At 40.3% G+C, this 25,412-nt stretch overlaps 1 protein-coding gene across 5 annotated transcripts in view; it reads right to left on the bottom strand.

Moving 5' to 3' along the window:
• The window catches only part of wdr7 (WD repeat domain 7), a 657,873-nt gene that overhangs the window by 397,825 nt on the left and 234,636 nt on the right, over window positions 1-25,412 (bottom strand). For all 5 annotated transcript variants that reach the window (XM_072573923.1, XM_072573951.1, XM_072573942.1 and 2 more), the window contains one exon: window positions 515-628. In XM_072573923.1, the coding sequence (XP_072430024.1) occupies window positions 515-628 (114 nt within the window). The remainder of the gene's footprint in view (window positions 1-514; window positions 629-25,412) is intronic.

Raw genomic sequence — 25,412 nt, forward strand, 5'->3', positions numbered from 1 at the left:
TCCTAATTTACCAAGATTTGCCATCAGGAAATGGGGCAATTCCCAAAGTATTTGCCAAGGGCTGTAACACCGATATGCAAAGCAACATTCATCTAGGTAATCATTTCCATTCATCTAGATAGCAAAAGTCTATAAACGCTACTGCACACATAAATTCAAAGGTCACAACTAACAGTGTTTTATCAATAAATGAACACTCTGAATCCAGCAAAACCATTGCAGTTAACATTGCATCACAGAATTAACCTTTATAAAAAGGTATGAAGGTTAGAACAAGCTTGATCAAAGTGCTGGAAACTATTAAATGACAATTTTTAGTATGCAAATAACAACTGCTAACATTATTTTAATTTGGCAATAACTGGTTGACATCATACAATTGGAACAGAAGTTTCATATGGTCACAAAAGGTGGATACTTTCCGAGGTGTAATTTAAGATTTTTTCAAAATAAAAACAACAAAGTATTCTTCAATAAAATAGTTCTTCACAAATTTGGAAATGGAACCACTTACCTGCAGTAATATCATCATCAGCTAAATCAGATTCTTCTTCCTGAACTTTGGCATCTGCCCCTTGTAAATCAGGATTTGCACTAACAGCTTGCATGGCTTCCGTTGTCACACCAGCTAAAAAGAAATCCATCAAAAAAACTTAGAAACACAGTTTTCTGCTTTTTTAAAAATGAAATTTGAATTAAGTTAATTTTTGACCTTTAAACCTACCAATTCAGTAATCAATACAATCTTTAGGCAGTGAATAAAAAGCTAGGTTATACAATTACCTGTTTTGTTGGGCAAAGCAAGCTTCAAGCATGCAACAACATAGTATAACTTGCATGTAACAAAACATGCTAAAATAATAAATAAGAGAAACAGTAGATAAAACCAGGAAGTGGGAGAACATGAGACAATGCAGCTGAAATCTCAAAGGCTGGTGAAAATGAGAGGATAGACTGAGGAAGAACACTCCAAACTGTTGGGATACACTTGTGAGATTTTTGAAGTGTAGTTGGTACAGAGATGGGCTGAAGTAAAACTATGGAGTGATTTTAGATTTTGAATGACGAGGGAGATGCAGTCATGCAGTCAAGAGATGAGTGCATAGTAAAGGACATAGATTACACAGATCCAAGTGGTTTGTAGTTGGAATAGCACCCATATTGTTGAAGATGTTGAAGTTATTAAAGAGAACATCAGAGCCTTGAGTTTATGAAATTGAAAGTGATATTTCAATTGGAGTGGGTGAGAGTGAGTGAGGGAGTGCATTGCTGGATGGGCACATGAGTGTATTGGTGGATGAGCAGATAAGTCCATTGGTGGTGGGTAGATGAGAGTGTGGGTCCATGTATGAATCAGTGGATGAATGGGTAGGTGATTCAATGGGTCAGTGGGTGAGTGTGAGTGAATGGGTGAGTGCATGAATCAGGGGGCTGTTGAATGGGTATTCAAGTGAATGGATGAATGAGCAGATAGGTGGGCGGACAGATGACTGAGTAAAAGATAGAGAGCTGCTGCATTGTTGCTTGGGCGGATGGGAGCAGCTAGTTGGGTTGGATCAGTTGCAAGGGTCATGTTATGGGGTGTCAGCACAGAGTCAATGGGCTGTGTTCTTTTTTCTGTGCTGTGGACCTGATTCTAAGTTTCCACATAGAGATCAATGTGAGAGACTTTAGCAGTCAGTCGGATGCAGCTCAAATTAGACCACCTGGAGTTTAAACTTTCTAGGAAATTACAATGTATGTCTGTGCTTCAGGATTTTCCCCTGGGTCTCGACATACTCTCGTACTACAGTTTCAGAGCATAACTGCTCCCAGTCCCAGAAACCCGATCCATTCATTTTTGGTGCCAAGACAAACTAGATGCCCTGGAATATGAATTTCATTCACTGTCCAGGCTACAGAAACTGAAAACACCAGTTCAGTTTTTGTAGCATCACTCACTTCTACTCCTGTCACAACCCATTTACCACAATACTTTTATCTACGAATGGTCAGCACAACACCCAAATATTCATTGTTCCTCTGTCAATACCCAACTTTCATCACATGCAAATTTCAGATCATGCAAAATTTTTCTCAGTCTCCCTTCATTGCTTTCCTTGCTGACCCACAATGGTTTGCAGTTGCACAATAGTCAAGCATTTAGATGCCTTCTTGAAATCTTGCCAATTCAAAAACCCTATTAGCTGTCCACTCATTATGACTGGACCCATTGATTCTGGTCCACAAATGGTGTCTGTAGACTAGGCACCTAACACCTATGTTCTGCAATTCTTTTCGTAAAACTAAACACATCCGTCTTGCCCATTAAGAAGAACCTCTTTACATACCCATTCTAATCTCTCCTCCTCCTTGATAACGTATCTGTGAAATTCCTTGCAATATCATCTCACATTAAAGGTGCCACAGAGAAAGCAAATTATCCTTCAGTGCCAAGCTTTTATCCCTCTTCCTTCTGACAGATTAGCCAATTGACCATCCTTGAATCCTTATATCTGTATTTAAAATTTGAAGAAAACTTTTAAGAGTCAACTTTTACCCGATCTGCTCTTTTGCAACAACTAATCTTTACTGAATCAAATTTAGTCCCCTTAACATTTACTTAGTTATGGGCTTAAATGAGCCCATCAAGATTCTCTACCTTGGAACCATGTTAAAGCTACACATAAAAAGATCAGCTAGGAATGCTTTTACTTCCCTCAACATTTAATCAATGACAGGAGAGTGCCATTTTTTATAATTTATACACAAGCTTTAGGTTTGAAATGGAGGCTATATTTTGAACAACATGCTCTTCTTTGAAGAAAGGTCATGTGCAGCTTAACATGAATGCTTTAACAGCATCTGTCTTTGTTACACTAACTTCTCAAACTTGAATCTTACCACATCTGTACTTGAATTTATTCAGGTATCTAATCAGATGCTATACCGTAAAAATTACTTTTATTTTGGTGCCTCAGTAGAATTTGGATTTTTTTCATGTTTTCTCAATTTGTTTCCCGTAACACCAAGTCTACGATCCTGAGAGCTTTTATTAAGTTCAACTTTCCAAGTAAAAAGCAATGTCAATAGATTACTTACAAAGTGTTTCACAAAATGATAACTGATAACATTAGTTTAATAGTGGATACCAGATCCTACAGCATGGAGGTCTTGACAATGAAATATTTACTTACTATTCTTAGAATCCTTCAACTCATGTGAGAATACAAAGATTTGGTACAATGTATCTCCTATATATGTGGTTCAATCCTCTGGTAAATTGAGCTTTCTGCCATAGATCAGTTCTACCCTAGATTCCTGGTGCGCTTTGATAGACAGACAGCCTGCCTCACATTAATTCACTTCACACCATTTTAATCGATCAATGGCAGGCTCCCCAGCCACTTTAGACAGTGCCTGTCTGGCTGTCTGCATGCACAGGAGTACACCAACGCAGACAAATCAGTGCTCAGGAGCGTGCACAGATTGAGAGTTCACAGTAGTCAAGGCCTTGAAGGTGGAGCCTGATGAGAATCCACGCAGTGTCATTCAGATTGGTTCATCATACATACCACGTGGAAGAGTTTCAATTTCTTAGCTCATTGGTGACTAGGGCAGATGACTACATGGTGTACATTTGGGTATTCATGAGAACAGTACATGGCTGACTTGTACCTTTTAACCCTTTAAAATATGTGGCTCTCTGTCTACAGGCTTTTAATGATGTATGAGACAAGATTGATTTTTATAACTCATGAAATATTAGCATAAAATAAGGCATTTCTCATCCTTTCATAGTTTGGTCAAAAAGATAGTTTATGCTGCTCAACAGTAATTTGACATATATTGCTTTTAGCACAAGACAGAACAGTTTTGCCACATATGCTCTAAATTTGTAGTATTTGGATAATTGCAGCCATTATTTAAGATATTAACTGATAAATATAATGAAAGCAAATAAAATACATTTGCATTGCTTACTAACGTAAGTATGACTAGATGAAATATTTCAAAGTTTCCAAGTAGTTCAGAATCTTGGTCGTCATACATTACAGCATTAATTGAGCTGTCGAGCAATCAATCTCCATCAATTAATCCATAACTGACTCAGAAATGGCACAACAGTTCCAGTGCTTGAAAGCTTCGACAGCATAGATCTAAAACTACCTTTATCCTTCAATGTTATGTTACACTTATCATATCAGACCTCAAAGTACAAATGTACCCAAATTATCCAAAATGTTCAGAAGTTAACAGAAAGTCCCACCCCAAAAAAATCTACTTCTCCCTGCCATAAACTGTGAAACCAGGAAAATGTGGTTCTTCATCCTCTCATACTGTATAATCAATTCCAGAATTCAGAAAAATGCCATTCATTCTAAAGTAATTGACAAAATACCTTCATGAAAAGCCAGCGTTAATGCTATGACGGCCTCAGAAATTCCATTCTAGACCACTGAATCATTTGGAATTCTATCTGGTTAATGCATTTGCTGAACTAAGGGTCTTGGAATATTCTTATACTCTCAAAAGTTTTCTAATATCCTGTCCTCTGGTGATCATTAATGCCAAATTTGTGCATTAACAATCTTACTGCTGAATTCAGAAAATTTGAAGTTTCTGAAATAATTTTCAATCAGCCAAAAAATTAAGCAATATCTTAAGTGCACTGATTAAATTTTTCAGTTATGCTCTTTGGAATGAAAATGACGTGTTTGATAGAAGACTAAATGCTAAACCAAAAGCAGTACAAGACTTCTATGATCTGCTGTTGGATTGCATTCAAATTTCAGAGGAATTTGTCATATGACAATTTAAGGTCAGCAGGAACTTCTTCTTTGATATTGAATGGGGTGCATCAGATACCCAAGCATTCATGTTTAGTTGACAACCCGACTATAGTTGTTGAACCCTAAAACTGGGCTTGTTTTCTCTTCATGGGAAATGTAATCTAATTTACACAATAATGTAAGTTTGATATTCTTTACTTTAGCTGACAAGACTAAACTAAATAGCTCCTTCTATTGCAAATAGTCCAAGATTTTTCAGATCTACAAAAACCTGAAGGTCAATTTTTACTGAACAAAAAAAACACAAATCATTTCTCAAAACAATCAATACTTTGCTTCAATACTGGATATAAATGTCAATCATTTCCATCAAGTAACAATTACAACACTGGATTACACAACCCTAGTCAGATCTTTCACATCTCAGGGATTCCAATGCTTAGGCCAATTTCTGAAATTTTATCAAAGAATTTGAAGCAAGTTTAAAAGAACACAAAATGAAATAACTATTGAGTTAGAAAAAGGAAAACCGTAAAACATTAATCAATGCATTTCCAACATGCTTTATAGCTATTTTCAAATGCATCTGGTAACCCTTTTAAATCTCTAAAGCCTTTAGAAGCAGCTCTCCTCTCTGTAAATATCACGAAGTAGCTGGCATTTTCAGCAAGTCCAAGCGTTCTCTCAAACACCAATTCTCTTCAATCAATATTGATTTTAAAAATTTCAACAGCTCTAAAGAAAGATTCCCAAGGAAAACACAGCAGCTGACTTTGTATTGATCAGTTTCGCGCTCCATGACACTATTATACTCGTGCTTTTCTATGGAAACCTGGGACGTGATGCAAAAATCAAGCTCAGGCCTAGTCCTGAAGTAATGACTACAATTTTTCTACTCATATTCAGAAACAGACTTCATGTTTTTTTTTAATTTGCATCAATACTACTAATTAACTATACATAGGACAATAAAACAATAAAAGGAACTAATATCATCCAAACAAAAAATGCTCTCTTTGAGCCTAGGTCGATTTTGTTTTTACTACAATACAATGTTTCCATTTGGTAACATTAGGCTTGACAGAGCGGCTGATAGGAGGGGCATCTATGCTGAATGATAAAAAGGGATTTATGAGAGAGGGTATATTTACCATTGCTGAAAGCCTGTAAAACACTGCAAATTGCTCCAAATAAGATAGATAATGCTCAATTCAACCAGGATATCACACTTATATAACAACAAGCATAATAAAGCAAGTTTCCCATGTCACCATCAAATTGACAAGAACAGTAATGAAGCATTGCTTGACATTCATTATTTCAGTCAAGGTGCATTGCTTTATGAGCGTTGCTAGATTTTTTAAAAATCTTAAAGCATTTCCTAAAGTTAGAATTGAAAGTTTCAAATGTATGAAATGTCACTTCTGCAAACTTACACCAGAGGATAGGGACATTTAACTTCAAGGGATCGGAGCACTGATGCTAAGGCTAGCATTTATCATCTATTCCTAAATGCCCTTCAGAGGTAATGGTGAACTGCCTCTGGGGGTGCTACATTTGTTAGAGTCATAACTTGCACAAGGAAATATAGTTGTATTTATTGGTGACCTATAATCTCCAATTTGGATAATCTCCAAATTGGTGTCTGAGGCCAAACTTCCTTCAGTTGTTTCAACAATGACAATCCTTCCAGCATAATGTCAAGCATGGACTGTGAAGTTGGAAAAGCGCAGCAGGTCAGGCAGCATCCAAGGAACAGGAGAATCGACGTTTCGGGCATCAGCCCTTCTTCAGGAATAGAAGGGCTGATGCCCGAAACGTCGATTCTCCTGTTCCTTGGATGCTGCCTGACCTGCTGCGCTTTTCCAGCAACACATTTTCAGCTCTGATACTCCAGCATCTGCAGTTCTCACTTTCTCCTGGACTGTGAAGTGACAAGAAGTGATTGTATCATACAAATGCCAGACCATGGCCATCCCCACCAATAAAGATGCTAACTCTTTCTCCTCAATGTCCAATACTATTACCGTTGCCATAGGATGCATGGTGGCTCAGTGGTTAGCACTACTGCCTCACATTGCCAGGGTTTGATTCCACCCCTTGTGACTATCTGCATGAAGGATACACACTCGCCCCATGTCTCAGTGGGTTTTCTTTAAGTTTTCCGGTTTCCTCCCACAGTTCAAAGATGTGCTGTTTAGGTAAATTGGCCATGCTAAATTGCCCATAGTGTCCAGTGATGTGCAGGTTAAATGGACTAGCCATGGGAAGCGCAGGGTTACAGAGATAGGGTAGAGGTGGGGTCTGGGTGGAATGCTCTTCGGTGGATCGGTGTGGACTCGATGAGCCGAATAGCCTGCTCCCACAGTGTGGGGATTCTGTGATTACCATTCCTATACCATCAACACCACTGAACATACTAATCCTGTGAGGACGAAAGCAGTTTGGAGTCAAAGAATTCTGTGGCAAGGAATTAATCGCCTGACTTGCCAATACCATAAAAATGTAATACTATAAGATGCAGGGACATTTAGGCTATTCAGCCATCCAGTCTCCTCTGGCATTTAATAATGGCTGACATGTTCTCAATCCCATTCTCTTGCCTTCTTCCCATCAGCTTTGATTGTCTTATTAATCAAAACTCCATCTCTGTCTTCAATACACTCAGTGACCTAGTCATTCATAGAATTTGTGGCAAAGAGTTCCACAGATTCACTACTCTCTGGCAGAAGAAATGCCTCCTCATCTCAGTTCTTCACTCTGAGGTTGTGCCTTTAGGTCCCAGTCTCTCCTACTAATGGAAACCTCTCCACATTCACTCCATCCAGGCCTCTCAGTATTTTCTAAGTTCAATCAGATCTCACATCCCCCAGCCACTAAACACCATCAAATACATACTCAGGGTCCACAACTGCTCTTCATATGATAAGCCCTTCATCATGAAAATCATTCTTATGAACATTCCTGCTCCAACACTATCACATCTTTGCTTAGATACAGGGTCCAAAACAGCTCACAATATTCCAAATGCAGTCTGATCATAGCCTTATTCAGCCTCAGCAATACATCGGGTGGCACGGTGGCACAGTGGTTAGCACTGCTGCCTCACAGCGCCAGAGACCTGGGTTCAATTCCCGCCTCAGGCGACTGACTGTGTGGAGTTTGCACGTTCTCCCCGTGTCTGCGTGGGTTTCCTCCGGGTGCTCCGGTTTCCTCCCACAGTCCAAAGATGTGCAGGTCAGGTGAATTGGCTATCCTAAATTGCCCGTAGTGTTAGGTAAGGGGTAGATGTAGGGGTATGGGTGGGTTGCGCTTCGGCGGGGCGGTGTGGACTTGTTGGGCCGAAGGGCCTGTTTCCACACTAAGTAATCTAATCTAATCTAATCTAATCTCTGCCCCTGTATTCCAGCCCACTTGAAATGGATGCAAACATTGCATTTGTCTTCTTAATTGCCAACTGAACTTGCATGTTAACCTTAAGGAATCCTGAAGTAGGACTTCATGAACACAAGAACAGACATGTCCCTTCGTATTTCAGATGTCTGAACCATTTCCCGGTTTAGAAAATAATCTATGCTTCTATTCTCCCGACCAAACTTGCACTTACCCTTATTGTATGCCATCTCCCACTACTTTGCCCATTCGCCTAGCTTATCTAATTCCATCTGCAGCTTCCTTGCTTCCTCAACACCATCTGGTGCTCCACCTATCTTTGTATCATGTGAAAACTTAGTAAAACTGTGGTGCCAACACTGAACTCAATGGAACTCCACTAGACACCTGAAAAAGACCTCATTATTCCCGTTCCCTACCTTCTGCCAGTCAGCTAATCTTTTTATCCATGCCAGCACCTTGCCTCTAACCTCATGTAGCGACCTCCAGTGTAGCAGCTTGTAAAATGCCTTCTGGAAATCCAAATAGCTCACATTTACTGACTTTCCTCTGCTTAATTTGCTCGTTACCTCCTCAAAATTCTGAGAGATTTTCAAGATATGATCTCCCCTTGGATGAAACCATGCTGACACAGGCCTTTTTGATCATGCATTTCTAAACACTCTTCAATCTCATCCATAATAATGAACACTAAAGTCTCACTATCAACTGAGGTCAGGTTAACTGGCCTATAATTTCCCATCTTCTACTTCCATCCCTTCTTAAATATTACATTAGCTATTTTCTGATCCATTGGGACCCTCTCTGACTCTAGTAATTCCTGAAAGATCACCACTAAAGCCCCGACAATCTCCTCAGCTATCTCATTCAGAATCTTGGGGGTGTAGTCCACCTGGTCCAGGTGATTATCCACCTTCTCCTTCGCGATTGCCACTACATTCATCTCTGCCCTCTGGCTCTCGAAGTTCTGGTGTGCTACCTGCATCTTCCTTCATGAAGACTAATGGAATGCATATATTGAATTCCTCCACCATTTTTTTGTTCATAGAAACAGAGAATAGGTACAGGGATAGGACATTCAATCCTTTGATCCTGTAACATTATTCATATGATCATGGTTGATCATGGAATTCCAGCATTCCATTCCTGCTTTCTCTCCATACCCCTCAATCTCTTTGGCTGCAAGGGCCACATCCAGCTCTCTCTGGAACATATCTGACGAATTAGCCCCAGCAGTTTTTTGTGGAAGAGAATCCCACAGGTTCACAATTCTTGAGAGAAGAAATTCTTCATCATCTCAGTACTGAATGGCTTGCTCCTTATTCCCCAATAGTACTTCTCCAGCCTCATTTTCCAGCAGTCCAATTTTCACTCTTAGCTCACTTTTAACTTTTATATATTTAAAAAACTCTTACAACCTTCTTTTATATTATTAGCTAGCTTACCCTCATATTTCTTCATTTCCCTGTTAAATGCATTTTTAGTTGTCATCTACTGGCTTTTAAAAACTTCCCAATGTTCTGGCTTCCCAATAATCTTCACCACTTTCTATGCTTTCTCATTTGCTTCTTTGCTGTCCCTAGATTATCAACAAGGTATAAAGCAAGGTAAAATATTCTCCACTTATAGAGTCATAGTCATAGAGATAAAAATCACGCAACAGCAGGTTATAGTCCAACAAGTTTAATTGGAAGCACACTAGCTTTCGGAGCGATGATCCTTCATCAGGTGATATTGGAGGGCTCGATCGTTACATAGAATTTATAGCAAAAATTTACAGTGTAATGTAACTGAAATTATACATTGAAAAACTGATTGTCTGTTAAGCCTTTCATCTGTTAGAATACAGTGATAGTTTCACTTCTTTCATGTGTAAATCACAAAACCTTTTTTTTAAAAAAGTTGCATTCTCAGGTTAGCTGTTAACAATGGTGATAGCTAGACAATATGTTGAAGGTGTTAGCCCCCTGTGTTCTCTGTCTATGACCTGATGTTTAGATTGATTCTCATCTAAAAAGTGAGATAACAGAGTTTTATATAAATTCATGCAGTTTTTGAGCTCAGAGTTCAACATGAATGTATGCAGTTTTTGAGCAAAGTGCAATGTAACTCTGAAAGTACAAATTCACCCCACAAAATATATGTGTGCATGTGGGTCTTTGTCTGTGTGTGTGTGTGTCTGTCTGGGTTGGGGGTTGTGAGTGCGAGAAAGTGTATGTGTGTGTAGTGAGTGCAGAGTGTCTTAAGTCTGTGAGGGGGTGCATGTGTGAGTGTGGGAGTGTGTGTGTCTGTAAGGGTGTGTGTGGGGATGTGTGGGGGTGTCTGTGTGTACGTGTGCCCGTGAGTGTGAGAGAGTGGGTGTGTGTTTAGGAGTATCTGTGTGTGTGTATAGTGCAATAGTGGTCACCTGTAATGTGACATGAACCCAAGGTCCCGGTTGAGGCCCTCCCTATGGGTACCGAACTTAGCTATAAGCCTCTGCTCGGCCACTTTTCTCCTTGAGTACTTCCAGATGTCCGTCATGTTCCTCCTCATCTGAGCAGATCTGGTGTATGTGTAGGGCTTGTCCATAGGGGATGGCTGTTTTAGTATGTTTTGGGTGGAAGCTAGAAAAGTGTAGCATTGGGGGGTTGTCTGTGGATTGAGAGTAGTCCATGGTGAGTTTGAAGGGGGGATGACACTTGTTGATGTCACCCCAATATGCCAACATTTTTATGCACAGGTTCGAACAAGACTTCTCTTTGCAGGATCTCCAACCAACATTGTACACCAGGTACACTGACGACATTTTCTTCCTCTGGACCCATGGCAAGGAGTCACTGATAAAACTACACAGTGACATCAACAAGTTTCATCCCACCATTAAACTCACTATGGACTACTCTCGACTATCTGTCTCATTCTTGGACACATGCATCTCCATCAAGGATGGACACCTCAGCACCACACTCTACCGCAAACCCACAGACCACCTCACAATGCTACACTTCTCCAGCTTCCACCCAAATCATATTAAAACAGCCATCCCCTACGGACAAGCCCTACACATACACTGGATCTGCTCAGATGAGGAGGAACGTGACGGACACCTGGAAGTACTCAAGGATGCCCTCACAAGAATGAGGTACGATGCTCAACTCATCGACCGCCAGTTCCGTAATGCACAGCAAGGAATGGTAATGACCTCCTCAGGAGACAGACACGTGCTGCCACTGACAGGGTACCCTTCGTTGTTCAGTACTTCCCAGGAGCTGAAAAATTACGCCATGTTCTTCGTGACCTGCAACACATTATCAATGAGGATGAGCACCTCACCAAGACCTTCCCCACACCTCCACTCCTTGCCTTTAAACAACCGCCAAACTTCAAACAGATCGTTGTTCGTAGCAAGCTGCCCGGCTCTCAGGACAACTCCATACAACCCTGTCACAGTAGATGCTGCAAGACGTGTCAGAGTGTGGACATAGATACCACCATTACGCGTGGGGATACCTCCCACCTTGTACGTGGCAGGTACTCATGTGACTCAGCCAACATTGTCTATCTTATACGTTGCAGGCAAGGATGCCCGGAGGCATGGTACATTGGGGAAACCGAGCAAAGGCTATGACAACGGATGAATGGGCACCGCACAACAATCAACAGACAGGAGGGTTCCTTCCCAGTTGGGGAATACCTCAGTGGTCCAGGACATTCAGCCTTGGACCTTCGGGTGACCATCCTCCAAGGTGGACTTCAGGACAGGCAGCAGAGAAAAGTGGCCGAGCAGAGGCTGATAGCTAAGTTCAGACCCATAGGGAGGGCCTCAACCAGGACCTTGTGATCAAGTCACATTACAAGCGATCACCATTGCACTATACACACACACACCCACTCTCACATATACACGGACACTTGCTTCCAATTAAACTGTTGGACTATAGCCTGGTGTTGTGTGATTTTTAACTTTGTACACCCCAGTCCAACACTGGCATCTCCAAATCATGACTAGTCATAGAGATGTACAGCATGGAAACAGACCCTTCGATCCAACCCGTCCATGCCGGCCAGATATCCCAACCCAATCTATTCCCACTGCAATTTCAACTGGACTTAAAAAGCTCAACCATTGTCTGAGCAAAGCAGCCTGCTTGAGCAACTTAAATATTCATTCCACCAGCACCACAGCACAGTGAACCAACTCCTCAAATCTCCTTCAACAGCATCTTCCAAACGTGTAACTAGAGAAGCATCAATCTCCTGCAAACACCAACATGTGAAAAGTCTCTTCCCAAAAACATATCATCCGGATGTTGAGCTGCCTTGCTATTCCTTCACTGTGATTTGGTTAATATCCTGGAATTTCTAGGCTACAGTGCTGTGGTTACACCTATAGCAGATAGGAGTCAAATATTGAAAGATGGCAGTTCACTATCACCTCATTAAAGACATTTACAAAATAGGCACCAAATAATGCCTTTGTCAGTGATGCTCACATTGCGAGACTGATTACTAGAAAGCACAGTATCATAAAACTGCCTCTTAGACAAGTTTTTGCTCACCTTTCTAATCTTGCTCATCAAGATTTGATATGTAGTAGTTTTTCATTTTGCCGTCTATACAGCAAGTTTCTCAAAAATCAAGTTTATTTTGGAAGCCAAGCTGTTATGTACCTTAACCTTTATACTGAAAGTTTGTCAGTTTCTGCATAAAATAGCTTTGCCACTTTAACACCAGAAAAGTAAACTTCCATCTACAGATGACCACAGTGCTGTATTTATACATTTCCTGTTAAACCTTCAGAATCAATGCCATTAATGGGTAAACTTACAAGAGAAAAAAAATTCTTAAGCCAAAAAAAAAAACAGCCTGGCTCCTAGTTATATTTTAATGCAAGACTGCAGTGTGGTCAATTCTTCAAACCACTGTCCCCAATGAACAGCCCCATTGTTAAATATGGTGGGGCTGAGATTTTTCCCGGAATTTGCACAGCCGTGTCCAATTGCAATTTGCTTATTGTATTGGAATATATTACAGATATTAAAAGCTTTTAATATCACTTTAACATTGAGGGATGAAATAGAATTTACAGTTTGACATTGGAGTACATGTCACTGCTTACTAAAATCTAATAAGAAAATTGTAATGAATGCCTCACTGGCGCCATCCATCAAGAACTAAAAGATGCGTTGCAAGTATGGAATCATTCATAACAAGAAACAAACTTATTCTTTGATAATCCTTCAAGGAAAGATGAGGCCCAGGAAGTACTTACTCAACAGAATACAGTCAGTTCTGCTATAACTCGGTAGTTCCATTCTCATGCAATCCCATGTTATAAGAAAATTGCGTAACAGCAGCACCATTTAAACTAATAGGGCCAGAATCGTGTTATAAACATGTGCTTTAAAAGTTTCTGCTATAGAAACAGTATCCTCAATATGTCAAGCATGTTGCACTAAATTCACATTAACAATAGCAGAACAATCTTTATGTCATTTCCATTCATTCAACCCAAGTTTTTTTCTTCACTTACATCATAAATAAAAACAAAAGATGAATTTTGTTCCAACAATTTGGATGTGAGAATTCCAAGACAAACAATTTTAAATTGATCTGTTGTAAAACTGGTAAAAACATACTACATGAAATAAAGTTTGTTTAACAGTTAATGTTTTCTTGCTTTGATTCAATAAAGCCCCATTGTAAACAAAAGGGTAAAAGCAGCAAGTCAACTCCTGTCATTGGGCCCTACACAAGAACAGTTGTGTAAACCCACAAATTTCAGAAAAAACTTTTATCAAGACTGTTCTAACTATTTATTGAATGTCCAAAGAAACTTCATGGGATTGAATGGCCTCCTTCTTTTCCTATACCTTATCGTCTACAATCATTTTGACTACAATATTTTTTTTCCAAAATCGCCTCAACACATTTCAGCAAATTAAGTATACACACGTAGATTTACTGACTGAAAATCAGAGATGTAGGATGTGAGAACCTTGAAAATAAAACACTTAGAGATTATGAACTAAGTTTAGGATATTTTAATTGTACATAATAAAGGCATAGCAGGGCTGCAACCAAAAAAACCCGAGGGCAGTCATGAAAAATCTGAAGTTGGGTACTATGTAGTTAACAGGGAGTAAAGGTTACAAGATTTAAATCAGAGGTTATCTGTGGATAAATTTTTCAATAAATCCTGTGCTATATCAATTAATATTAACAAGGATAGTTCAATTGTACATTTTGAGTAATAAATCCAAAGCCAATCTAGCTCAGAATTGTAATCAATGATGGTATAAATATTTTTAAGCCAGTGAACAAGAGTAATGGAAATAAGTATATTTGTATTACATGTGCTCATTTAACAATTTCATAGGCAATAGAGGGGAGTACTATCCACTTGATCTTGACCTATTTGGCAGGTTTTCTTTTAAATGCTAATTTTCCATCTTACATAAGCTAACACTGCACCTTTAACTTCACTTTTAGAGCCTTCCAGGACATACCATTCACGCTTTAATTACACTTTAAACTTTAAGCTCATACCTTTCTAGGCTAGGATAAAGATTGCTTTTCCAACCAATTTGCGTTATGATTTTAAATATCTGAACCAAATACCTCCTTGACCTGTCTGTTTAGCATACAGAACTGGAGTCCACTCAGCCTCCTGTTAGTCATGCTAAATATGAATTAGTTGAGTTGCCGCTGAAGTTTCTTCAAGTCAGATTTTATTTCCGAAGATGGAACACTCAAAAGTGAACACAATGATGGTCCAAGAAGATGGAAGCAAATTGATCACTGAAATTGAATTGCAGAGGAAAGTGCAAGGAAACCTGAATGAGTACAGAGTTTACCATTAAAAGGTAAGTATGATTAAAATTACTTTTCATTCCCTCTGATTCTCTATTTTTAACTCATGTATTAAGGCAGGACAGTGGAAATCTAAGTGGTAGAACTTGTGTAATGTGCAAATTTCTGAATACTATAAGTATTCCAAAAAAATCAGGAAGCTTCAAGGTGTCTTCAGATGGTCTCACTCAACGTCAGTTTCACTAATCTTGAAGAACAGTTCGGGGTCAATATTTTGGTTGGGGAGAGAGAAGGTCCCAATGTATAAATGTCAGGAGAGAAGTATTTAACAGCTCAAAAAGAATTAGACAAATGAAGAGAAGTAAATAATAACACATAAGGGTGGAAGAAAGACTCCTAAGGTGGATGATCAAACAAGAGAAATACAAAAAGCTGGAGAAGAATTAGTATTCTTTTGGCAATGTGACATTTATCACTACAGCAGATTAGAGACATAGAAAGGCACAAAGCTATTTTGTGCTCTAATCATGAGGATGGAGTATTTCAAATCTGAAATACCAAGGGACTAGGAGTCAAAGGGGGAGGTGATGGCCTTGAGCAATTATCACTAGACTACTAATCTACAAACTCAACAAATGGTGATATTTGAATTCAATAAAACAAAATCTAGCATGAAGAATCTACCGATGATCATGATCCGTTGTCAGGAAAACCCATATGGCTCACTAATGTCCTTCAAGGAAGGAGTTTTTGCTATCCTCACCAAGTCTGGCCTACATATGACTACAGATCCATAGCAATGTGGTTTACCCACAACTGCCCTCTGAAATGGCCACTCAGTTGTACCAATTGCTACAAAGTCTCAATGAGGAAATTAAACTGGATGGACCATCCAACAGTGACACAAGCACTGGAAAAGACAAAGGCAGAAACAGATCATCGACCGTGCAAAGCTTTCCTTGTTAATGTCTGGGGACTAGTGCCAAAATTGGAATGGCTGTCTCACAGACTTGTCAAACAACAGGGTGACAAAGCCATATGCACAGATCATAATATACAGACAATGTCCAGGCAATACTACCACTATCACCAGCCCTGGATTTGTCGTGTCTCCCGGCAGGACAGACACAGTAAAGGTAGCGGCACTGTGACATAAAGTCGGGAAGGAGTCCCCCCGGGAGTCCTCAACACCAACTCTGGGCAGGTTAAACATAGGCAAGGAAGCTTCCTGCTGATTACCACATACTGTCCTCCCTTGGCTGATGAATCAGTACTCCTCCATGTTGAGCAATGCTTGGAGGAAACACATAGGGTCGCAGGGGTGCAAAATGCATTCTGGGGGGTGAATTTCAACCCCACCACCCTGTGGCCCAACATTTTAACTCGCCCTCCCACTCTGCCGAGGACATGCAGGTCCTGGGCCTCCTCCACCACCACTCCCTCACCACCCAACGCCTGGAGGAAGAACGCCTCATCTTCCTCCTCGGAACATTTCAACCCCATGGCATCAATGTGCATTTCACCAGTTTCCTCATTTCCCCTTCCCCCACCTCACCCCAGCTCCAACCTTCCAGCTCAGCACCATCCCCATGACCTGTCCTACCTGCCTAAGTTCCTTTCCACCTATCCACTCCACCCTCCTCTCTGATCTATCACCTTGATCTCCACCCCCATTCACCCATTGTACTCTTTGCTACCTTCCCCACCCTCCTCTCTGACCTATCACCTCCATACCCACCCCCATTCACCTATTGTACTCTATGCTACTTTCTCCCCACCTCCAGCCCTCATTTATCTCTCCACTCTGCAGGCACCCTGCCTCTATTCCTGATGAAGGGTTTTTGCCCGAAACGTCGATTTTCTTGCTCCTCGGATGCTGCCTGAGCTGCTGTGCTTTTCCAGCACCACTCTAATCTAGACTGTGAAAGGCTCCGAGTCTAGTCAGATACATTTGGAATATTGAGAGGAGGTTTGGGCTCCACATCGAAGGAAGGATGTACTGGCCTTGGAACGAGTCCAGAGGAGGTTTACAAGACTGATCCAAGAGATGAAGAGATTGTCACATGAGGAACAGTTGAGAAGCTGGGTTTGTATTCACTGGTATTTCAAAGGATGAGCAAGGCGTCTGACTGAAACTTCCAGAATCCTGACAGACCTGGATGCAGTGGATGTGGAGAAGATGTTTCAACTCGTAGGAGAGATTAGCACTCGAGCGCAAAGTCTCAGAGTGAAGGGACAACCCTTAAGAACTGAGATGAGGAGGAATTTCTTCAGCCAGCGTCGATGAATCTATGGAACTCATTGCCACAAAGGCTGTGGAGGCCAAGTCAGAATGTATTTAAACAAAGATACATTGGTTCTACATTAGTTAGGAGATCAAAGGTTATGAGGAGAAGGTAAGACAATGGGATCGCAAACCATTATGGTTCAGCAGACTCAATGACTCAAGGTGGCGCCAGAGTGCGGTAGCATTTTGCGAGCCATTTAAAGCAGATCCTCAATTCAAAGTCTATCAGTTACTAACAATGTTCTCTTAAATCTACTTTCAGGTTTGAAGATTCTCCAATTGACAAGGCCCAATTACCAATGCTAAAGAATGCAAGCATAGAGATAAGGGGCCTACCAACTCCTCATAAGGCCGGCCTCCTCTTGGAAACCGATGCCTGGCCAGCTTGGGAACAAGACCTGGCCCTATGGTGGGCCAACATCATGGAGGCCCGAGCAGACTGACTGCAAGACTCCCTGGAGACTCATGAATGTGACTAGTGCCCAACATCCCATCGGACAAACCCACTTACCTTGTCAACACTGGAACCGTAAGCCAAGAGGGATCAGAGGCCTTTCAGCTTCCCGCAGGCCCGACCTAGTAGAAACCAAGAACTAAGGCACGACCAGCATGGGAATAAGACTTGACCCCACAGTAACCAGACATCGAGGAAGCCCAACCGAATTGACCACAATAGCCTCCCTGGAATATCAAGGCTTTAACTGGTGCCCAGGGCCCCACACTTACCTCTTGGAGCAGCAAACCTCCCTCATCGATGCCCAGCATCCACTAGGAGCAGCAACCTACCGAAAAAATGGGACATGCGCTGGATGCCAGATGAGAATGAAACTTCAGTGTTTCAAGTCCCCCTTTGTAGCATACTTGTGCCAAACATCCAAGCCACTGAAAACAAGATGGATGACCTTAAAGCTAGACTCACTTTCCAAAGGGAATTGAGAGACCTCTAGGTGCTCTGTTTCACAGAAACATGGCTCACTCCTGCTACACCTGATTGTGCCTTACAACCTGAGGGTCTCTCGGTTTACCAAGTAGACCGTTTTCCATCCTCGGGCAAGGCAACAGGATGATGGAATATACATCCAAATGAACACCTCCTGGTGCTCAGATGTGCTGACCCTGGCAAGGTTATTGCCTCTGGGTCGAGAATATCTTACAGTGAAGTGCCATCCCTACTAACCCTGCACGAGTTCATCTCCGCTATCCTGAAAGCGGTCGACATCACACCCCATACAGAAGTGAAGAGTAGTCACAACTAAGTATAAAGCGTCTTTTGACAGAATACCTGGAGGCCTTGATCAAGGTAGCCAGTGATTTCAACCGCCAACCTCAAGATTGTGCTTCCAAAATACCAGCCTGTCCCAGCAGAAGTCCAAACATCCTTGATCAAAGCTTTACAACCATCAAAGATGCCTACTGCTCCATTCCCCAATCTGAATTTTGGAAAATCAGATCACAACGTTGTGCATCTCCTCCTGGCTTACAAGCAGAAATTGAAACATAAGAGCCCAGGACAGAAAGTAGTGCAGTCTGAGGCAATGGAACGGCTTCTATGGCAATGTATAGAGTCAGTGGACTGGTCCATATTCACGAATTCAGCGGCCAACTTTAACGAGTTTGCCACTACAGTTACAGATTCTTCTGCACGCTGAAGAATCAAATTCAAATGTTCTCCAACCAGAGGCTATTTGGATGAACCAGGAGATCCCCTTCCTACTGAAGTCCAAGCCTAAGATATTCAAGTCAGGCAATCCTGAACTAGGTAAAAACAATGACTGCAGATGCTGGAAACCAGAGTCTAGATTAGAGTGGTGCTGGAAAAGCACAGCAGTTCAGGCAGCATCCGAGGAGCAGTAAAATCGACGTTTGGGGCAAAAGACCTTAATCAGGAATACAGGCAGAGAGCCTGAAGGGTGGAGAGATAAATGAGAGGAGAGTGGGGGTGGAGAGAAAGTAGCATAGAGTACCTCGGATGCTGTCTGAACTGCTGTGCTTTTCCAGCACCACTCTAATCTAATCCTGAACTATACTGGAAATCCAAGTGGTGCCTTCACAAGCCCATCAGAGATACCTACCTATTGACTACAGCTCTGCATTCAACATCACAATTCCAAACAGACTTAACTCCAGACTCCAAGACCTAGATCTCAATTCCTCCAGTCTGTAACTGGATCCTCAATTTCCTGATCCACAGACTTCAATCAGTAAGATTAGGTGACAACACCTCCTCAACACCAGTGAACCACGAAGCTGCGTACTCAGCCCCTTACCATACACCTCATACACTCATGATTATGTGGCCAAATTCTGCTCCAACTCCATTTACAAGTTTTCTGATGACACCATTGTTGTAGGTCTGATCTCAAATAACGACAAGACAGAATACAGGAAAGAGATTGAGTGCTTCATGGCATGGTGTAAAGCAACTATCTCTCCATCAACATCAGCAAAATAAAAGAGCTGGTCATTGACTTCAGCAAGCAAAGAGGAGGGCACACCCTTGTTTGCGTCATTGTTGCTGAGGTGGAGATGGTTGTCAGCTTCAAGTTCCTGGGAGTGATGAGCACCAAGAATCTGTCCTGTCCACCCACATCGACATGAAGGTCAAGAAAGCAGAACAATGTCTCTAGTTCCTCAGGAGGCTAAGAAAATTCAGCTTGTCCACAAAGACTCTTACCAATTTTTATAGATGAGCTACAGAAAGCATCAATCAGGCAAACCAGTCTTCCATCCATTAACTCCATCTATACTTCCCGCCCCCTGGGGAAAGAACCTTGGGAAATAATCTAAGACCCCTCCCACCCCAGTTATACACTCTTCCATCGGGCAGAAGGGAAGGTTTGAAGACACACATGAATAGATTAAACAACAGCTTCTTCATCGCTGTTTTCAGACTTTCAAATGGACCTCTCAAGTGTTAGTGGTAATCTCTCTCGTTCTCTGCACCTTCTCTGTGGGTGTAACACTGTGCTCTGCACTCTGTTCTGCTACCCTGATGTACTTTGTATGGTACGATCTGCCTATATAAACTTTGCACTGTATCTTGGTACACATGACACCAATAAATCAAACTCAATGGACTGAATAGCCTACATACTCCCAAATTCTCTATACACTCCCAAAACTTCTATTCATGCACTTCTTACCTTTAGAATGGATTGTGGCAAATTTTTGGTTTTCTGATCTAATACCTCCTGATGTGGCTCAGTGTCATACTTTGTTTTATAACATTCTTTTATAATGCCATGGGACATTTTATTATGTAAAAGGTAACTATAAGCTGTTGTCATTATTTAAAAACCTGAGGGTTGTCAACACTTAACAGTATAACTTCCTGTTCACACCAATATTGCAAACACAAAGTTGTCACTGTCTCAATTTTCCAGAAGCTTTTCATTTTGTCCCAATGCATTTGACTCTGCTGTATGAACTGGAAAAACAAGAAACTGTGCTATTTTCACAAAACAAAATATATATGAAAAGAACTGCCACTAGCTCCATTCGTCAGCGTCAAAAAGTGTGGTGCTGGAAAAGCACAGCTAGTTAGGTAGCATCCGAGGAGCAGAAGAGATGATATTTCGAGCATAAACCCTTCATCAGGGCCACACGTTTTGACTGATTTGCCCCAGCATCTGCCGAACTCACTTTCGACTAGCTCTAAATATCCTTCAGTCCAATTGCTGATTTACAACGGAGTTGAACTTTTAGAAAAATGGGCCTAATGCATATTTGAAACTGAAAACTATTTGGCTATCACACCAAATATTTCTGATCCATTTTGTCTTGCTATTGTTACTTCATTTACTATTCTCATTTTGGATAGTCAAGATATGATCTTGAAGAGATAATTATTCAAAGTTAGTTACTTTTACAAGTGCTGATTATCTGAAGCAAAGGTTTAGCATCTGTTACCAGTACTTTGTAATGCAGGTTGCATCAATAAGCTATGTGCTCTTGCAAATCATTGTTTGACAGTGACTAATCAAACTCTGAATAATGTACCAACTGACATATCACACAGATACTCACACGCAGTTGAAAAATGGGGAGAAATGAGATGGACTCGATCTGACATGTACTATCAGCAAGGTCTTCAGGGACCACCTCCTGACATATTATCTTTGACAGTAAGAACTGTAATTAGTGAAATACATTTGAACATAGTGATGAATGGGCTAGCGTGCAAATTTGTATCACTAGCCAACAAGAAAAAGTTGTGAAATTGATATGGCACATTTATTGCAAACAATATTGTTGATCTAGGCATTTATGCAAGCAGAAGAATAGTTTTATCATTCATTGCAATTATGGCAACCATATTTAGAACGGATCAGCAGTTTGGTGGAAAACAGGAAATTTATCATCAGCCACTCTATGGGATTAGTACCATCAAGATATGACAGTAATATTGCATGAAATTTTGTACAACTAAATGTTCATTTATGTGACATACAACCCAAACTAGCTCTTTCCAGATAGCCTAACATTAAAGAAGAAAATCAGTTTTGGTGGGCAGGTTGCTTTTGAATGTAAAATGCAATTTAGTGACCTTATGACCCAAGCCACAGAGAGGTCAGGCAGCATCACTTCAGCTGTAACAAAATACTGACCATTGGTGGTTGCTATGGAAGTTGATCCCCAGAGCAGAGCTTTGACTGCTTTCAGAATACAGTCTATTCAACAACTGACCATAGCTAACACTATATATCACACAAAATGAATGCAGTTAACTTAATTACTGCTACAATACCCATGCTATGTCATTTTCTTTTTTTCAAATATCAATGATTTACAGTTGGTGAAATGCTTTACAAACTGCATTTGAAACAGATATGTTCTCTTTCTTTCTCTAGACAGTATTCAGCAAAAGTACCTTTCCTCATTGAGTAGCCTGTCTGAAGCCAAAGCGTAAAAAAAGCCTGGCATTGATATTGCACCTATCACAACCACCAGATTTCTTGAATAGCTTATTACCAGCTATGCGCTTTTGATGTGCAATTTCTCTCGTAAAATGGACAAAACCGCTGGCAATTTGCACGAGCAAGCTTCTTCAAACAGCAATGTAATAATGATCAGATCATCAGTTAAGTTTGATGTGATTGCGGGATAAACTTTGGTCAAGATACTGAGATTAGCTTCCCTGCACTTAGTTCAAATAATGGCATTGAATTTTTTATATTCATGTCTTCCCTGAAATAAATAGCCATTTTAAACTAAACAACAAAAATAAATTCAGCTACTTATTTAGGCCAATCTATTTACCAGCCTAGAATTCACCAGGGAGGCAGGTGTATGGTTATATGCTATTGAACTCGTAATCCTGGACTAATGCCACAGAAACATTGCAGCTGGGGAGATATTAAATTTGAGTGATACAGCAAAAAGGGAATGATGGTCTCATTAATTATCATACAACGAGAAGATTGTCCCAAAAATCCATCTGGTTCATAACGTCCTTCAAGCAAGAAATCTGCGACCCCCATCCAATCTGACTACAAATGACTCCACACCCAAAGTAATGTGGTTGCTTTTTAAATGCCTGCTAAAGTGACCGGGGAAGCTACTCAATTTTAAGTGGCTCACATAATACTGTTCTAGAACAATTAAGGATAGATAATAATTTGCCAGTAATTCTCATTTTCAAGAAAAAAATCCTCAGTTTACTATTGTGTACAGAGTGACTTCCCAAAGCTTCAGGTTGCATTAAAACCTACCGAAGAACTGTGTAAATTTAAATGATAAACTTAAACCACACTTTTTGTTTTTGGAACACTGGTAAAGTTAAATAGGGCCGAATGCCAATACAGCACAGATACATAGCAAAGATGTAGGCTAGAAAACAAGTAGGTAAAAAGCTAATATCACAGATGCTGAAAATTTGAAAAAGAAACAGAAAACAAAGGGAGCACAACTTCAAATATTTGCATAGAGAACAGAGAAGAATCCATGTTTCATTTCAGGTTAATGATCTTTCAGAACTTTGAAATACTGTGTTCTGATTAAACTACTCAGTATTCATCACTGATCGTATTTGTGAGAACTTATCATGATTGCGCTTTCAGAATGAGATATCTTCTACCTAAGGAAAATTCACAGCTTCAACAATGACGGTGCGCTTATGAGATGTCTGACAAATTTGAAAATAATCTCCAAGTCATTCAATCTAAAATAGCACACGTATATGGAAATGATGTTATTTCTGTATCATAAAATTATTCCGTACAATAATGATATTAACTGCTTAGAATCTCCATCCGACTTTCAATTTCTAACGAGAACCAAGAAATTCCTCATTTTTGCAAAACATTTACCTGGCAAAATTAGCTTTTGGTGTAACAAAGATCACATGTTAAAGGCATGCTGAAGAAAGCACTTCAGGACTTATTAAGTTTCAATTTTTAAAATAAGTTGGAAAATAAAACTTAGAATTATGATACTTCAGCCAGGCATACAACTAAAATAAAATTATTGTCTGACAAATTGTCCTACTGCATTTATTGCCCATTCCAAAATGTCCTTAATGTAAAGGTGAGCCATTTTCTTGATTGCATGACTTTCTTGGGAAATTTAGTTGGCAGTTAAGTACTACATATAAACATATCAATTAGGACCAGAAGTAGGTCATTCAGCCAGTGTCTGCTTCTCCATTCAAAGAGATCATAGCTGTTCTGATTTTAACCTCAAACCCACATTCCTACCTATCCTGATCATCCTTGCATAATAAGAATCCTTCACATTGAAAAATGAGGAGTCACATGTAAGTCAGATTGAGTAAGAATGCCAGCTTTTCAATCTACAAGGGCATTAGTGAACCTGATAATTATTTGCAATCCCGTAACTTCATGGTCACCAACACCTAGCTTTTCAATTTCAGATTTCACTAAATGAGTTTCAAAAGTCTCTACTGTTTTCGCTTGTCCAGATGTCTAGACTATTTTCTGTAACATAAATACCAAGCATGCTGGGTAGTTAGCATAATTAAAAGATAAGGTTTGCTAAAAATCACATCGATACAGTCTGATTTTTAGTTGATGACATTCTGCACTCTGTTCTGTTACCCTGATGCACTTTGCATGGTATGACCTGCCTATATAGCATGCAAAACAACACTTTTCACTGTATTGGAGGCGATAATAACCTTGTGATATTATCGTTGGACTGTTAATCCAATGATTCAGGAAATGTTCTGAGGACCAGGGTTCGAATCCTACCATGGCAGATGGTGGAATTTAAATTCAATAAAAATCTGTAATTAAGAGTTTGATGATGACCATGAAATGATTGTTGGAAAAACCCATCTGGTTGACAAATGCCTTTTCTGGAAGAAAATTGCCATCCTTACCTGGTCTGGCCTACATGTGACTCCAAACCCACAACAATGTGGTTGACTTTTAACTGCCCTCTGGCAATTAGAGATGGGCAATAAATGCTGGCTTGGTCAGCGGTGCCCTCATCCCATGAATAAATAAAAACTTGGGACAATTGACATAAGCAAATCAAAATGAAATCAATTATGACAAGGTTTAGAATGAAGGAATGTCTATAATGAAGTTCATACGGTGTTGATGTGAGGGCCCCTGGTCTTGTAGAGTCATAGAGATGTACAGCACAGAAACAGACCCTTCTTCCTGACATATATGTTAATGGACTTCAGTTTGATGCACAAAGCAGAAATTCAAAATTTGCAGATGCGACACAACTTGGAAGCACTGAACAGTGAAGAGGGTATTGTAGAACTTCAAAAGGACACAGACAGGGTAGTGAAATGGGCAGACAAGTGATATGGGAAATTTGATGCAGAGAATTGTGATGTGATTAATTTTGGAAGAAGAATGCAGAGAGAAAAAGTATAATTTTGAAGAAGCAGAAAGGCCCAAGTATCTATGTTTAGAAGTCATTGAAGATTGAGAAAACAGTTATTAGAGGATATAACATCTTTCAGGCACAGAGTACAAAAAAGTAATATTAAGTCTGTAAATTAGCTCACTGAGCTTGGAGGTTTGTTTTCAGATGTTTCATCATTATGACTAGGTAACATCATCAGCGACAGTCTCCAGTGAAGTGCTGGTGGTATGTCCCGCCTCTCTATTTATAGGTCTTGGTCTCTTAAGGTGGGTGATGTCACTTCTGGTTCTTTTTTTCAAGGTAAGGTAGATAGGATCTAAGTC

Source organism: Chiloscyllium punctatum, chromosome 1 (assembly GCF_047496795.1).
Source record: "Chiloscyllium punctatum isolate Juve2018m chromosome 1, sChiPun1.3, whole genome shotgun sequence".
NCBI lineage: Eukaryota > Metazoa > Chordata > Chondrichthyes > Orectolobiformes > Hemiscylliidae > Chiloscyllium > Chiloscyllium punctatum.